This window comes from Leuciscus leuciscus (assembly GCF_965113295.1).
Source record: "Leuciscus leuciscus genome assembly, chromosome: 7".
Classification (NCBI taxonomy): Eukaryota; Metazoa; Chordata; class Actinopteri; order Cypriniformes; family Leuciscidae; genus Leuciscus; species Leuciscus leuciscus.
Genome location: NC_138731.1, coordinates 39744562 through 39760745, shown reverse-complemented (window position 1 = coordinate 39760745; position 16184 = coordinate 39744562). Strand labels below are relative to the sequence as shown.

At 37.6% G+C, this 16184-nt stretch overlaps 1 protein-coding gene across 3 annotated transcripts in view; it reads left to right on the top strand.

Annotated features, from left to right (window-relative positions):
- The window catches only part of hdac4 (histone deacetylase 4), a 198459-nt gene that overhangs the window by 101544 nt on the left and 80731 nt on the right, over positions 1-16184 (top strand). For all 3 annotated transcript variants that reach the window (XM_082174627.1, XM_082174626.1, XM_082174628.1), the window contains 4 exons: positions 3539-3783; positions 9068-9218; positions 11220-11340; positions 14499-14617. In XM_082174627.1, coding sequence (XP_082030753.1) covers positions 3539-3783; positions 9068-9218; positions 11220-11340; positions 14499-14617 — 636 coding nt within the window. The remainder of the gene's footprint in view (positions 1-3538; positions 3784-9067; positions 9219-11219; positions 11341-14498; positions 14618-16184) is intronic.

Below are 16184 nucleotides of genomic sequence, written 5' to 3'. Positions count from 1 at the left end.
TGCCTCCTAACTGTAACATGCAGTGCCCTGGCTGTTATTAATGTCCGTACAGTCTCCCTTAGTGTGTGCCAAGCGTCAATCCTCAGAGAGCGCCGCAAAGACTGGGATTACCCCGGCCTGTCAGCAAACTCCTAATGCAAATGTTACCTAATCCTCCCTGTACGAAATAATTACACTAGTAAACAAACTGTAGCGCTGCATCTGGGGTTTACTCGCAGGAAAGGCTCATCCAACCTCAGCACGCTCTCTGGTGAGATTCAGGTGCCATGGAGTGTTTTTTTTACAGTTCTCAGTTCAGTTGTGTGCCATTCAGATTTTTTAAATCCCTGGATTGGACTGAATTTTAATGCAAGGAAGTAAAATAAAAATGAACTGAAATTCAAAGATATTCAAATAACTTTTTATAGCTAGAAAAGACAACTGAAATGTTCAATGTTGGCTTGAAAAGTTTTAAAGTTTAAAAAGACTTGAAGTTTCAAGGTGTGTATTCTTGATGGATGGATGGATGGATGGATGGATGGATGGATGGATGGATGGACCAACAGATGGATGGATGGATGGATGGATGGATGGATGGATGGATGGATGGATGGATGGATGGATGGATGGATGGATGGATGGATGGATGGAATGGACGGATGGACGGATGGATGGATGGACGGACGGATGGACGGATGGACGGACGGACGGATGGATGGATGGACGGATGGATGGACAGATTGATGGATGGATTGATGGATGGATGGATGGATGGATGGATGGATGGATGGATGGATGGATGGATGGATGGATGGATGGATAGAAACTGTAGATAGATTCAATATATTCCTCTGTCTTGACATTCCAATTCAACTTCCTGTGAGTTTTGGCCATTGCAATTCAAATTAATTCTCATAAATTGAAAGGGAGCCGCATAATGTCGGTTTTAGCCAATGGTTTTTCCCATCTGAGCTCTCTTCTAAACTCTTCTATGTTTTGAATAAAAGACAATAAAACAGTGTTTATTAATTCAATTAGAGTTTCTGTTTGCTAGTGCACTTTTGTTTTCTTTGGCATTTTAATTACTGCTAATAGTTGTTTGTGTGTGTTTGGCCACTGGGCTTTGTTTGGACTGGGCGGCGAATGCAAATATGTCTCCTGACGGCATAGGCACGGATAAACAACGCTCTTATCGCCATTTATTTATGCAAAGTAAACGTGGAGGAAGTAGTTCACTGGTTGACGGCTTCCTGTCCAGCTGAGCGTGGGCTGCCAAAGAGCGTAGTGTCAATTCCAGGGGCTAGGGCATCAACGGCCCCTTTGTGACCAAGGATTTGCGTCATAAATATGATTTTATTTAATGATTTAGTCAGGGCTGTTTTTATTCCATGACATCAAATAGCCTTTGACGCTGGCCTTTGTGTGGCCTCAGGGCTTCCGCTGAGGGCTTTTGTTTCGCGTGCTAAGGGGTCAGAGGAGCATCCTTGAACTTGTGGCATTAGGGGCATCGTGACGTCACATGAGTGGAGCTGACACCTAAAGCATGAATGTGGTCAGTGTTCCCCCTAAAACCTCTCCTATTCAGTAATGCACAAATGAAGAGGTCCCATGCCAGCAGTATGGACGTAATATGCTGTGAGAGGCTATTTATTGCTGACCACTTGTCTGCTTTGTTCACCTTGGCCTAGTTTTAGCCTGGCAAAAGAGACAGTATTATATAATATAAATGTAAAGCAGTCCTAATAATGGTAAAAGTTCTTGTTTATGGTGATGTGTTGATGATATTCAGGGGTTCCTAGACTTGCAGTAATGCTTGAATAAGCTAAATTTGCCTCCATTCTCTGTTTATTCTAATTACACAATGTTAAAAAGGAACGAACATAAAATGTCTTTTAATGATGTCCTACTTATTCTTGTGTTGAAATTCATTGCTCATTTAACCCACAAACCTTTTGGGCCTCGCGTACACTCACGGTCGTAAAGCCACTTAACTTATCAACACAAGCATCCTCGCTGCGGAATGTAATTGCTCAGTTCCTCAGTTTTCTTCAGATTTATCTGTTATGAGAGAGGGATGATTGAAGAAGATGCCGCTTCCTGATTCCAGTGACGCGGTTCATGTTCGACTGTAGTGAATCCAACCAAGATCTGTCTCAGGAACATGATGTTTCTTTGCTCTGTTTATTCTGATGTCTGGTGCGATGCTGCTGCAGGACTGTACTCTCTGTGCACATTTTTGGAATATTTAAGATGCTTTTTGATTGGACAATTGCTTCTTACTATCATTGTTTTCTGGTACTGGCAGGATTTGAGATGGCTCAGTGATCACCTGATATCACACTTGCAGGTGCAACACAGTATTGTGATATATTTGATTCTTGCCATCAATACAAATATATATATTTTTTTATTTTTTTATTATTCTTTCAATTTCATTATTTGGTTTCACTTGATTTTGATGATCCCTTTAACTCATTCTGTTGACTAAGTAACGTTGGTAGAGTATTAGTAGACTGGTAGGGTTAGAATAAGTTGACATGTAGTTGCAGAGTTACTTTTAGTCAGTAGAATGTCTGTTGTGGAGCATCCCGCGTTCCAGCATTAGAATAAAGAGTTAGCAGATATTAAGCAGACAGTCTTCTAATACTATAATGAGAGTTAGTTGACATGTAGTTGCAGAGTTACTTACAGTCAACAGAATGTTCAAAAGGGACCATCAAAATAAAGTGTTACCCATTATTTTAATTGTATATTTATGAAGAAGTTAAATTAAAATTAATTATGAATATTTCTATGTATTTATTTACCTGTCTCTTTTATTCATAACGACCCAAAAAAAAAGGAACATTACAATCTGAGCCAATAATATTTATAGTGTATGAATACATAGTGTGTGTGTGTATGTCTATATGTCTATATGTCTATGTCTATATATATATAAATTACAATGGATTAATTAGAAAATGGGGGGAAAAATTCAATCATTAATACTTTTATTTGTATATTGATAATTAATGTTTATATTTTAGTTTGTTTTATCTTTATTAAAATTTTATTTAGTTTTTACTTTTTTTTATTGATGACAAATTTAGTTATATAATTATAATGAGTTGTATTTTACTTCATTATTTGAATTGTTGAATTTTTTGTTTGTTTTGGGAATGTTGGGAATTTCTGGAATTTCTGGAATGTTGAGAATGCGTATGGTAGTAAAAAGTATAATCTTTCTACACATCAGTGTTTCCTGCAGGACAATATGTAAATGACCTCTGTTATGATTGGCTAACCTCTGAGTACTCGTGTAATTCAAACTGTTTTCGTGCCAATCTGGTGAACACTAAATGGATGTAAAAGCACTATGTAAAAATGATTTGTTAATGTGTACGCTGTTGCGACATCAATAGGATGATGATTTCTGAAGACTCATTTTTGCAGCACCAACAATCTTAAAACGTTGGCTTGCGTGAAAGTTTAAATCAGTTTTAAAAGCTTCATGTTCTCCAGGTCCTGTTGAGTTTGTTGTTTTTCTCATTATTGTCTGTTTTCTCACTTTCCGCAGTTGATGTGAGTGTGGCGCTGCCACTTCAAGTGCCGCCTTCTGCCATCCCCATGGACCTGCGTGTAGATCACCAGTTCGCCCTGGCGCCGACGGACCCGGCCCAGCGTGAGCATCAGCTTCAGCAGGAGCTTCTGGCCCTCAAGCAGAAACAGCAGATCCAGAGGCAGCTCCTGATCGCAGAGTTTCAGCGGCAGCACGAGCAGCTCTCGCGCCAGCATGAAGCTCAACTGCAGGAGCATGTGAAGGTGAGGCGAGCGCTCCTGACCCGGGGTGGGCGGTAAACACTGCTGCGGGGCTGAGGTATTTTTGTAGGCCACCCTGGAAGTTAGCATCACCCTGGATCTCTCCGCAAATGCCAATAGAATTTTTCCATTGGCTTTTGGAAGGGTGCGGAAAATAAGCTCAGCAACCAACAAAAGTTTATGAGTCTTACGCATTTTATTCAAGATAATCTTCACAAATGATTTTCAATTTTCAAGCATAAATACAATAGCCTGAAGTAAAAAGCTAAGCGTAGGCTATAAATGAACAACACCACGTCGCATGACTTTAATCTCAGCCTCAAGACTTCACGCCGACGGACTGTTGGCTGAACATCTGTTGCATAAGGCACACACAATGGGAAACATGTTTCGAAGTCGTCGTCTGATTGGTTGACATTGTTGCAGTAAACTTGCACAACGTTCTTGAATTAATAATTTATTAGATGCACGGCGGTCTGTTATTGTGGGGACATCGACTTTATATTTTCACGCCCTTAAACGTGATGCTAAATAAAGTGGACTGTGATTGGTTACTTTACATGTCGGTCAGATGTGCTGTTGGACAGTCCTTGGCCAATGAAAGCTGAGATTCTGCCATCAGTCTGAAGGTCTGGCTACGCAAGACTAGCATGTCTTCAATATCCACCACCATTAAGCTTCCGACAACTCTTTCTTTCTTTACATTTTTCCTGAACTTTTGAGTTAAAATAACTTGCAGTTCAAGTTTTATTAATTTAATTGATTAGACATGCTTTTCGATTATTAAAATTAGATTACACCATTAAAATGGAATCGGGAAAAATTTTAATAGAAAAAAAACGGAATTTGGGTAAAAAAGGAGAAGATTTCTTTAAATTGAATAAGTTTCATGATTTAACTCTTTTGTCTTTCTTTTTTTAAGTTGCCAGCCACCGCCAGCATTTTTGATAATTTGTTAACCAAAATTTCATGGCCTCCAGAATATTTTGTTGTATGAATATCTAAATAAGTAATATATATAAAGAAATAACAGAGCCTCTGTAATAAAAATAAAAAAACTCTATTCTAGCTTCATGCATTCTTTTTTTAATCAACGTTTTCTTTTTTTTCTTCTTTTTTTTAAAGGCTACGACGTGCAATGCTTTTATCACTTGTTTTTGCTCCTTATTTGCCTGTGTTTTGATCCGGAGATTCTCTACTCTTTCAGAAAATGCGTAATAACGCCTCCTTACAACAGTGAAGACACCGAAAATTCCATCATTGGCAGGAAAAGAGTTAATTAGACATGCTTTTGGACTACAAATTTTTTATTATACCATTAAAATGGAATCCAGAAAAATGAAAACGTTAAATGCTCAATGTGGGAAGAGCCAAGGTATTTCAAATGTATTTTATGTCATAGAATAAAATGTGAAAATATCTTGATCTTGTGTTAACCACAGACCTTATCCCAGGCACACACTTAAATGAAGAGCTGTGGCTTTGTTGGTTTTTGGGAGATTTTGATGTGTTACTCATGCAAAGCTATTATATAGACTGAGAAGAAGAAATAAAGCTCACAAGCCAGATTGACTACTTTTTTTATGATACATTTACAGTGCTCTTTTGAGCTTGACAGTCGTGGCCACTGTGAATTGTATGAATGGACAAGTGGTGCTTGAACATTGCTTAAAATGTCACATTTTCTGTCCGATGGATAAAATAACAGCGCATGGGTTTGGAATGACATGAGGGGGAGTAAATAATTAGAACCTTTAAGAAGCTCACGATGCTGCGGTTCTCGTCTCCGTTCCTCCCTTCCTTTAGGGCTTTCCCACTCTTCTGTCTTCGATTTTCCATTTCTTTCTGCGGAATGAAGTTTGTTTGGATATTGAATATTATTGGGAGAGTGAGATGCAGAGCATTTGGTGAATGTCTGCATCATACGGCTCTGTCGTGTCTGTGGTTCTCTGAGGCAGCGCTGCTGTCATTGGCCTTCAGACTGAGCGTTCATTGTGTGTCCGGCGACTGCAGCGGGGAATGAGGACGGCCAATGGGTGACTGCAATCTCGGTATGGGAACTCTGTCCTTGGGAAACACCGGGAGCCTGTGAGCTCAGCAGACCTCCGGCTTTGCTGTGTTGCCACAGAGAGGTTTCTGGCCAATGGGAGCGAGGCAGCCCTGAGTGTGCTATAAATAGCCTCACAGGCTGCGGGCAGTGTCAGAGCTAATCTCACTGCTAAATGGACAAAATGTAACGTAGGGGTTTGATGGATGCCGTGCTTTTGTCGTGACACCTTGCTGATGAGAGGGAGAAGAGAACCGATTGGATTTTTCAGCAGTTTCTTACTTAGCTGCAAACTGCAGAAATGCTGAAAGAGATTTTTCAGTTTCCTGTGCAGTCAAAGATTTAATTATGTCACATTCTCATTATTTAGTGATTATTGTTGGATGGTCTGGTCCTGCCTGAGGCTGTTAGCTGATTGTCTTTTAGAAAAGCATTAAGACGCATGTACATTCTTGTTTCATATGTAAAATCAATGGCTTCCATCTAGGGCTGCAACTACCAACAGCTCTGATAAGATGCAATATATATATATTCAGTTCAGATGCAAAAGCCTCTAAATGCCATCTGAAATTTTCTTCTAGAATGATCATTTTTATCAAGCTCGTATATTTAAGTTCAGTAATTTCACTTAAATGGCAACGAAAATTACCTATTAATATATATTAATATACCTACGAGCTTGATAAAAATGATCCTTCTAGAAGAAAATTTCAGATGGCACTTAGAGGCTTTTGCATCTGAACTCTTCATATATTTATATATTTAGATGTTTATATATATATATATATATATACACACACACACACACGTGATATGAAAACATTATTTCTTTATATCTTTACTTTACTATATATATTATACTATATGTAATATTTATCCATTCAATAGTTTTAAATGAATTAAATAAATGTATATATACATTTATATATAAATATATATACTTATACATAATGTAACTGTAAAATTTAGGATAATCTTATAAATGGGTGCGTTAAATTATTTTAACGTGTTATTTTAAACGTGTATTTTAACGTGTTATCACAAACACGCGCACACACCATATATTTATTTATTTATACAAAAATTTACACACATATTTTATAAACACAAACTTTTATGTTATGCGATTTGACAGCAGTAATATATACACATTAGGGATGCTAACGACTAATCAACGATAATAATTTTATCGATAAAACTTATCGATCGCCGATTAAGCAAGGTCATGCGCATACGTGACGCTCAAGCGCGAAACACGTAAAGTAGACCTGAGGAGAAATGAAGTGAGCGCGCTGAAGTTATGTTTGGGATCATTTTACGTTAAAAGACTAGATTTACACCTTCATGACTAAACGTTCGCATGTGCATTTGCAGCCTTTTCTTTTGTGCAAATGTAAGTTGTAAAATTGTGTAGATGTTTGAATATACATCACATGAAAAAAGTACATTTCATTGACCAAGCACTCAAAGTATATTCTGTCCTTAAACAGCCCAGATGTGATGTGAAGTGATGGTTAGACCTGTGCCTGTTGATGGGGTGAGGTAGATGTCATGGATTGAAAAGCTGCAGTTGGAAATGTCAAAGCTTTGCCTGATGAGGAAGTCTTTGTGGTTCGGGCAACGTGCTCTCCGCTCTACATGTCATCATCAGAGCCTCTATCCTCGTTCTGCCAAGCGACAGACGCCCATGACTCATCGCTGGTGATATCCAGGAACTGCAGAAAGAGATGTGGAAAGTGAGAGGAAGGATTTATATAACCAAAAAGAGGACTTTAGTTTCTTTGGATAAAATCATCTACTTAACGGACTGCTTACTTACAGGCTATCCATGTGCTTTATTACACCCTGTGCTGGTGTTAATGCGATTTAACTGACCAGAATCACCAGTATCCACTCAACATTCAAGCATCAGAGATAGCAGCCTTATACAGCTCTGATATTACCCATCATGAGCCAGTAATGGATGTGACTGCTGCTGAGCTGAATAACTGTCCAAGTGGAAATGCAGTTAAAGGGAAATGTTAGACGAAATTGCTGCATTTACAGTGCTCAGTGTGAGAGAGATTACCACCATCTTTAAACTGTCTTTTTAGGCGAGGAATTGTCGAGGTAATTGCATATGTTAGTTTCATCTGAAAAAAAAAAAGTGGAATGATGCTTTTATGCTTCACAACAAGACATCGATAAACACATTCAGGAACTTTGTTCTTGTTTGAAGTCATATTTTCAGCAGTTGCATCCCGTCATTAGTGGTACAGCTTTGGTACAGCTTGAGTCAATGTGAAATGCTGTTTGCATCTCATTTTAATACTGTAATCTGATTTGTTTCCATGTGAAAACAAATTGTTAAGAAATTATATAATATTCTATATTTTTATAGCGAAAAAATGTGTTAAGAAAAAAATACACAGACACAATACACAAATTTTTAAAAATGTTTTTGGAAGAAATCTGATGCTCACCAAGTCTGCATTAATTTGATAAAAAATACAGTAAAAACAGAAATATTTTAAAATGATGTGTTTTGAAGTAACTGCTTTGTATTTTAATTATGGCTGTCACAAATAACTTGTTCATTTCTGGGGAAATAAGTGTAAATACTTGCAATACTGACGTTGTATCGAGATGATCAATCCTCACATAAGAATATTGATACCAACATTTTTAAATGGTAATTTTAATGAAAATGAACGTGCAAAATAAACTTGAAAAAAATGAACTGATACCTCTCAGATACAGTATATCTCATTCAAATATTTAAAATATACCATCTTTATGTTGTTTCAAGATTAATTTGAAGACACAATGCAGAAAATATGTATTGCACAACATAAAAATATAATATAGTCAAACTAATTTTAATTGTAGATTCAATTAATCATTCTTAACATCTTTACATTCACTTTTGATCATTTTAATCAATGCATCCCTGCTGAATAAAAGTTCTTTAAAAAAATTAAATAATAATAATAATAATACTGACCCTGAACTTTTGGATGGTAGTTTATTATTTTTTCATTTATTTAAAAAAAAATTATGAAGACAAAACACTTTTTATATATTTACATTTTATGTACATATTTTGTCACGTTATTTTAAATAAGAACAGGATCACGTTTTAGGAAACCAAATAGAGTCAGTTTAGAATTTTTGATGTTAAACTTTGAGACAATTGAAATCAAGGTCCAGTAAATATACTTGAATAATGTATGCCCCCCTTTTTTTTATTTATTTTTTTAGCATCAGCAGGACCTTCTGGCCCTGAAACATCAGCAGGAGCTCCTGGAACACCAGCGGAAGTTGGAGCGTCATCGTCAGGAACAGGAGATGGAGAAACAGCAGCGGGAACAGAAGCTCCAGTTACTCAAAAACAAAGAACGTGGCCAAGAGAGTGAGTGTCCTCACACTCACTCAACATCTCATTACCTGACTGAAACGCATTAAGATCTTCCATTTATTGGGCTAATTAGCACTGCGGCGCGGATGTTTGACTCAGCGTTATACTCGCTTTTCATAACCAAAATTGAAAAGGTTTCAGACTGAGGTAGTCAAAAAGCCCATAATGTTGTCAAAGCCATGGACTAGCGGTTAGATCAGGTATCGCACCACTCATGCAGATGATATGAGTTTGAGTCCAGCTCACATCCTTTCCTTCTGACCATAATTTCCTCTTTTCTTTCTAAAAATAAGTTTTCAATAAGTCACAAAAGAGCAGATATAAAATAAAATGCTTTGCTTTCTGTATATAAGTTTTTCGGTTTTGTTCTTCTGCAGAGCAAATATGGACTTGCTACCGCTAATAGATTCATGTAAGTGAGCATGTAAGATAGGCTTCTGCTGCAGAAATAGATATAAAATAAATCCTGCGGCAGATCTAGGCAGGTGGAGCTGGGGGAGGTGGAGGGTTTCAGCAAACAATGAACCAGACTATTAAAATGTTGAGCAAGCAATCTCATTGGCTACAAGATCAGCAGAGGCCAATCAGCTTGTGCCATGCGGTAATTATGTGATAGGTTGTAGATTGCATGTGACGGACTTATCAGTCTGCGCCCTCTAGAGTTTCATGAGTGAACTAGATATTTAATAATGCAATTATTTTAAAAATCCAGTCCCACTTTATATTAAGTGGCTTTAAGTACTATGTACTTACATCAAAAGATAAGTACAATGTACTTATTGTGTTCATGTTGTATTGTAAAACACTTTTGCTGCTATTGAGGTGTGATACGGGTAAGGTTAGGGACAGGTGTGGTGGTTTGGTTAAGTTTAAGGGTGGGTTAAGGTATAAGGGAAAGGTTAACAGTGTAATTGTACATTTAAAAACATGTATGTACACAATAAGTCCATTGTATCAAATTATTAATTTCAATGTTAGTACATAGTAGTTAAAGCCACTTAATATAAAGTGGGTCCAGCACAGCTCTCATGCACATTATGTTTAGTTACAGGTATAAGAAATTTTTTACATTTTACATTTATTCATTTAGCTGACGCTTCTATCCAAAGCGACTTACAATTGCTATATATGTCAGAGGTCGCACGCCTCTGGAGCAACTAGGGGTTAAGTGTCTTGCTCAGGGACACATTGGTGTCTCACAGTGGATTCGAACCCGGGTCTCTCACACCAAAGGCATGTGTCTTATCCATTGCGCCACTACCACCCCGCGTACCAATAGTAACAGTGATTTTTTTTTTTCACTAGTTCTGTTTATTTTCTAGAATATTCTTATCTAGAATGTTCCTGGCAGTCTATTTTTATCCATCGCTGTTGTTGTTGACACGGCGGTCACCTGTAGCCCGCGAGCAGCGCGTGTTGTCTGGCGACGCAGATGTGTACGTACACCAGCGACGGCCTCTGGGGACATGTTTACAGACAATGGGAAAGGTGGTAATTGAAGGAAAAGCTGTGAGAATGCATCCATCTGATGTGTTTCTTTCAGAGTGAGAACAATAGTGAGAAAAAAGACATCTTTGTTTAACCGTTGCGGTCTCTGTGGAATTGGAATAGAGAGTCTGCTCTCTATTTAAGACAGGATAAAGGGGCCGTTTCTCTCAGATGTAAAGAGATATCTGAATCGAGTCGGGCTGTTTATCGACACCAGAAAACAAGTGTCAGCCTTTGTAGTCTTGATCAATTGGGCACTGTTCGATCTTCTCGGTCTCATGCCGAAGAGACTATTAAGAGTTTTTGTTAAGACCATTTAGAAGACGAAATTACAGCACTGCAAATTACAGGGTGTAGAAATGGTGAAGGAATTGACTCACAAATGCATAAAACCCCTTCCCGAGGCTTTTAGAGAAATCTAGCTGGATAACACAGCTAGAGGCTTTGAGAATGCCATTGATGTCCCGCTGCTTGTGATCTGCCTGAACTGTGAGCTCTGATTGACAGGTGCTGTGGCGAGCACTGAGGTGAAGATGAGGTTGCAGGAGTTTGTCCTCAACAAGAAGAAAGCGCTGGCCCAGAGGAGCCTCAACCACTGCCTGTCCAGTGACCCGCGCTACTGGTACGGGTGAGTATCACAACCTGCTCAGGGCGGATATTTCAAACATTTTACTGGTCCCTTTTATATCTTACTTTAACAGAGTGGTCAACTGAGACAGATTTATATTCAGTTTACACTTAAGTGCTAACACGCAACTCAGATGTGTCAGGGAGAGCGTCTTTTCTGTTTTTGCTACTACATATATCACAAACTACATCAGTATGAGTGCATGTTTGCAAAGTGCAAGAAAGTAAAATATTTATAAAAATAAAAATAACACAAAATAATTACACAAGTGCTTCACCTATCAAAAATTTATTACAAATGTATAAAAAGTCAAGTGAAATAAGTAGCATACAATAAAAAGGCATATGCAGTAATGTAATATATATACTGTGTATATATATATATATATATATATATATATATATATATATGAATATGAATTTTACAAACATTTCTTTTTGAGAATGATAGTTAATTGCTATTTGAGTCAAGCTCCGATATGTTTTTTGTTTCTCCAAATGAAGAGCAAAGTGAGTGAGAAGGCAGTGTTTCACTATTGTTTGAGATGCATCAGGAGAGATTGGGTTTACACTGTGAATATGATGTGGTCACACCACAAGTGTTTTTAACTAAAGATGCGGCGATTGCAATTCTCTTAGCCATTCCAATTTTTTTGTAAGTGTGAAGTTGTGAACTGCTGATAGCGATTTTCTTTCAAAGGACTATAGTTCATAAGATCTTCAATGCAAAAGTTTCAAATAAACATTTAAATGAATGCAATAAAATAAATAGAGATATGAAATTAACATGGCTTTAAGTTTTTCTACTGGGTATACAGTATTCAGGTTAGAAATACTACAGAGATTAAAGTAGTAATTAAAAAAGTATCAAATGTAAAATAACACTTGATAGTCTTCATTGTAAAAAATTAAATACAGATTAATGCTTACAATTAAGGTTACAAAGTTATTCATTCAAGAGCAGAGAGTGATTTTCTTAGTCTTTTGTTCTTTTATTAACATGACAGACCGCAGCAGGAATATTAGGCTGCTGTCTCTTTAATAGTTTATGCACGGATCCAATATACTGTTGCACAACATTTATCTTTCGTAACCAATTAGGTTCCAAAACTGACTGCGTTTAGCTGAATACTTGCCAAGACGGGCAGTTTGACATTCATTTTGTGAGTACTTGACCGTTAAATCGCAGTAAGCCATTTATTTTGGTACTCGCGACTCACAAGCTGTTTGATAGGCGGCTTGTGCGCTCCACTTTTATAGATCAGTGTTGTGCATCCTTTTGGTGTGAGCACAAAACCTGCGGGAATTAGTAAAATGATGCACAATACAAGCACTATTTAACCGGAGCAAATGAGACGAGTGAGAGAGAGGAAGCGGGTGTGTGTCGTGTCACTTCACTTCACTTCACTTCACCGTTGGAGAGAAGAGAGTGAGAACACGCAGCTGACGTTATTGCCTGTGCCGCTGGCAGCAAAACTGAATCAGAAAGACATGAGACCGATCGGCCGGTTCCCAGTCTCGGTCGATCATGCGGAAAATCGTCCGATTCCGGTTCCTGGCCGATCGATCGGTACATCTCTATTTTTAACTACCTCTGAATATGGTAGTACTCTGAATACTGAGTACGGTAGTCTGAATATGAGTACCTCTGAGTGATTGAATACTGGTTTGGGCGTGTTCACACCTGTATTTTACGTTGACCAGTTGTGATCAGATCATCTGCAGCGGATCTTAATGGCAGAAAACGGCTAAAGATGCACATTCTACATGAAGTTGATGCCAAACTTCAGACTGAATATCCCTGTAGTTTTTGCTTGCAGCAGTATTCCAAAATAAAAGCATGTTATATAAGTTTCTGTTTTGATTGATTGACAGTTTTGTTTTCCCTCTTCAACACACAAAAGATGTAGATCTGTCTGTCATCTATGCATTCGTGAAAAATTTGAACAAGTTTTGATTGGGCACTTCTCATGTGTGGAAGATAACGGGGAAGAGGAGGCAGTGTATCAGTGTGTGTGTGTGTGTGTGTGTGAATATGGGAATGAAAAACTCACTCCATCAAGCCCACCTTTCACGCTCCTCATCTGTGAGGCTAGGAAAATGGGAAGAGAATGTTCCTTTTGAAAGAAATGTTCCAGGCTTTTGCATTCACATACTTCTGTACTTCTGATACTTCTGTATCTAAAAAGATCATACTCACGGAGGCGGTTTATTTGTAACTGTAAAAACAGTACAAATTTGAAATATTACTACAATTTAAAATAACTGTTTTCTATTTTAATATATTTTAATATGTAATTTATTCCTGTGATGCAAAGCTGAATTGTCAGCTTCATTACTCCAGTCTTCAGAGTCACATGATCCTTCAGAGAACCATTTAATATGCTGATTTGCTGCTCAAGAAACATTTCGTATTATTATCAATGTTGAAAACAGGTATTGCTGTTTTATATTTTTGTAGAAACCATGATGCATTTTTTCAGGATTATTTGATGAAAAGAAAGTTTAAAAGAACATAATTTATTTAAAACTTAAATCTTTTGTAACATTATCAATTTCTTATCAATTTCATGCATCCTTGCTGAATAAACATTGATTTCTTTCTTTCTTAAATAAGTAAATTCAAAGTTTTTAATGTTGCTGTATGTTTAAGCCAATAGCTTCTTCATGTCAGACATCCACAATACTGATTACAACATTTGCACTAGGATTGATCAGAAGTGAGGTATTTCTGTAGCCTCTGTGGACTATTAAACCAGATGATTGGCGCTCCTGGTCTGTTTGAGATGAGCTGACGATAGACAGATTCAGTTCTTGGGTCTGTGGTGATGCCAGCTGACCTTAGACGCCCCAGTGCAGTTGTTTTTCCTGTTAAGGAGGAGCTAATCTCTTTCATTTTTGAAGGGCTTTGATAGCCTGCCACTGATGTTTTGAAGTGTGAATGTGTGAGCATGTTAATTTGTGAACACAATAATGCCCCGCCCCCCTCTCATAGGCTGCACTGAGGCATTATGGGTGATCTGAGTTTGCATTCCCGTTACTTGGCAGAAACCGTCCTAGTGCTGGGAATGGAGAGCAGCTGTGTGTGGAAATGTCTTGAAATGCACATATTTGAGTACCTATGCTTGCTCTCATGAGTGTTTGTGATTTGTTCCACAGGAAAACCCAGCACAGCTCCCTGGACCAGAGCTCACCACCTCAGACAGGGATTTCCACTTACAACCACCAGTTGCTGGGAATGTACGACCCCAAAGATGACTTCCCGCTCCGCAAGACAGGTACTGTAAAACTAACCCCCTTCTTCCTAATGTGTCCTGGCCTGTCAGACTTTCACTAGGGTTGCCTAGGCCAGTTCAGGTTTACTTGTTTAGAACTTGTTCCAAAACACGTGGAACAACCTCTGTGACCTTTGCTTCCATTGACGCTTGTGGAAACCCTCCTTCAGATGCAGAAGCCTTTTTCTCACACCCACACACAACTGTACAAGATTGTGAAGTTCAACTTCAATGGCTGCAAAACTTAGCAAACAATTAATATAGTCAAACCTTTCTGAAAAGTGTTATTTTAGAATTATTTATATACTTTTATAGTTTTATTCATATTGTAAATTAGCTTTTGTTTTTATATTTTTAGTTTTAATTTGCTTTTATAATGTGCTTTTTTAAATTTTTATTAGTTTTTGTTCTTTTTTAAATATTACATATTATTATAAATATTTTTTTTTATTTTTTATTATTATTTCCAGTTTATAATTATAGTGCTTCAACTTAAAATTAAATTAAAAATTTGAAATGTTTCTTGGCAACCAACTGAAATAAGTTTAGGTTTTTCGTCTAATATTTATTTTAGTTTATTTCAGCTTTATTTCAATTAACAAAAATGTTAACAGTTGTAGTTAACTTAAAAAGGGTGAAACAAATCCAAAATTCAAAGCAATAATGCAAAAATAAATATGTTAAAAATGTGTTTTGCATAAATGATACCTCTTTTAAGACCATTAAGATCTTTGCATATAACAGTATTCACAATTTATTGAAATTTTTTTCTATGACAATTAAATTTGAATATAATTAAAATAGAATTAGCAAATTTAGTACAACAAATACTGCAGTAATGTATACCTTTTAATTGTACTGTAATGAACTTCAACATTTACCAAATTTTACGTATTTAGTTACAATTTAAAAGTACAATTTAAAATAAATGTGCTGAATTGTCTTGAAAAAAAATAAATGGTACTATTTTATTTTATTTTACTTTTGAAACATGACCAGGACGTGTTCTTTACAATTTTTTGTGAGATCCACCTTCACAAACAGATCTGTCCAGGTAACATTGTCCAGATTTCCTGGCTAACACTGAAGACTCTTGTCCTTCACACCTTGCAGAACATTCTGGAAAGTTTTCTGCTTCTGAGAAAAGGCGGAGGGTTAGGTATAGACATTCTCTGTGGCATCTGCTGTGTATTAAGAAGGGCTCCAGTGTCTGTGGGCTGGCATTGGTCCTGTGCCCCCCCTGCTTCAGCATCGCTGTCTTCACTATCAGGGCTCCAGACGGTGTGTGTTAAAGAACTTGTACCCCCTCCCTCTCTGCTGCAGGAGAGCACTCAAGGGCAATTCCTATGCAGACTCACTTTGGGCTGGTTTAGGTAGCGTAAGGCCTCTGTGCTCATTAATCACACTGGAAATGGGCCTGTCAGGGACCCGCAGTACAACCTGCCCTGGGCCTTTAGCACACACAGAGCCCCGGTGAGACCTGCGTAATTACAGTGCAGGCCTGGGGGGGGGGGAGGTGTTACGGGTGCATTACAGTCGTAACTGCGGATGGAAGGTGAATGCATCTCCT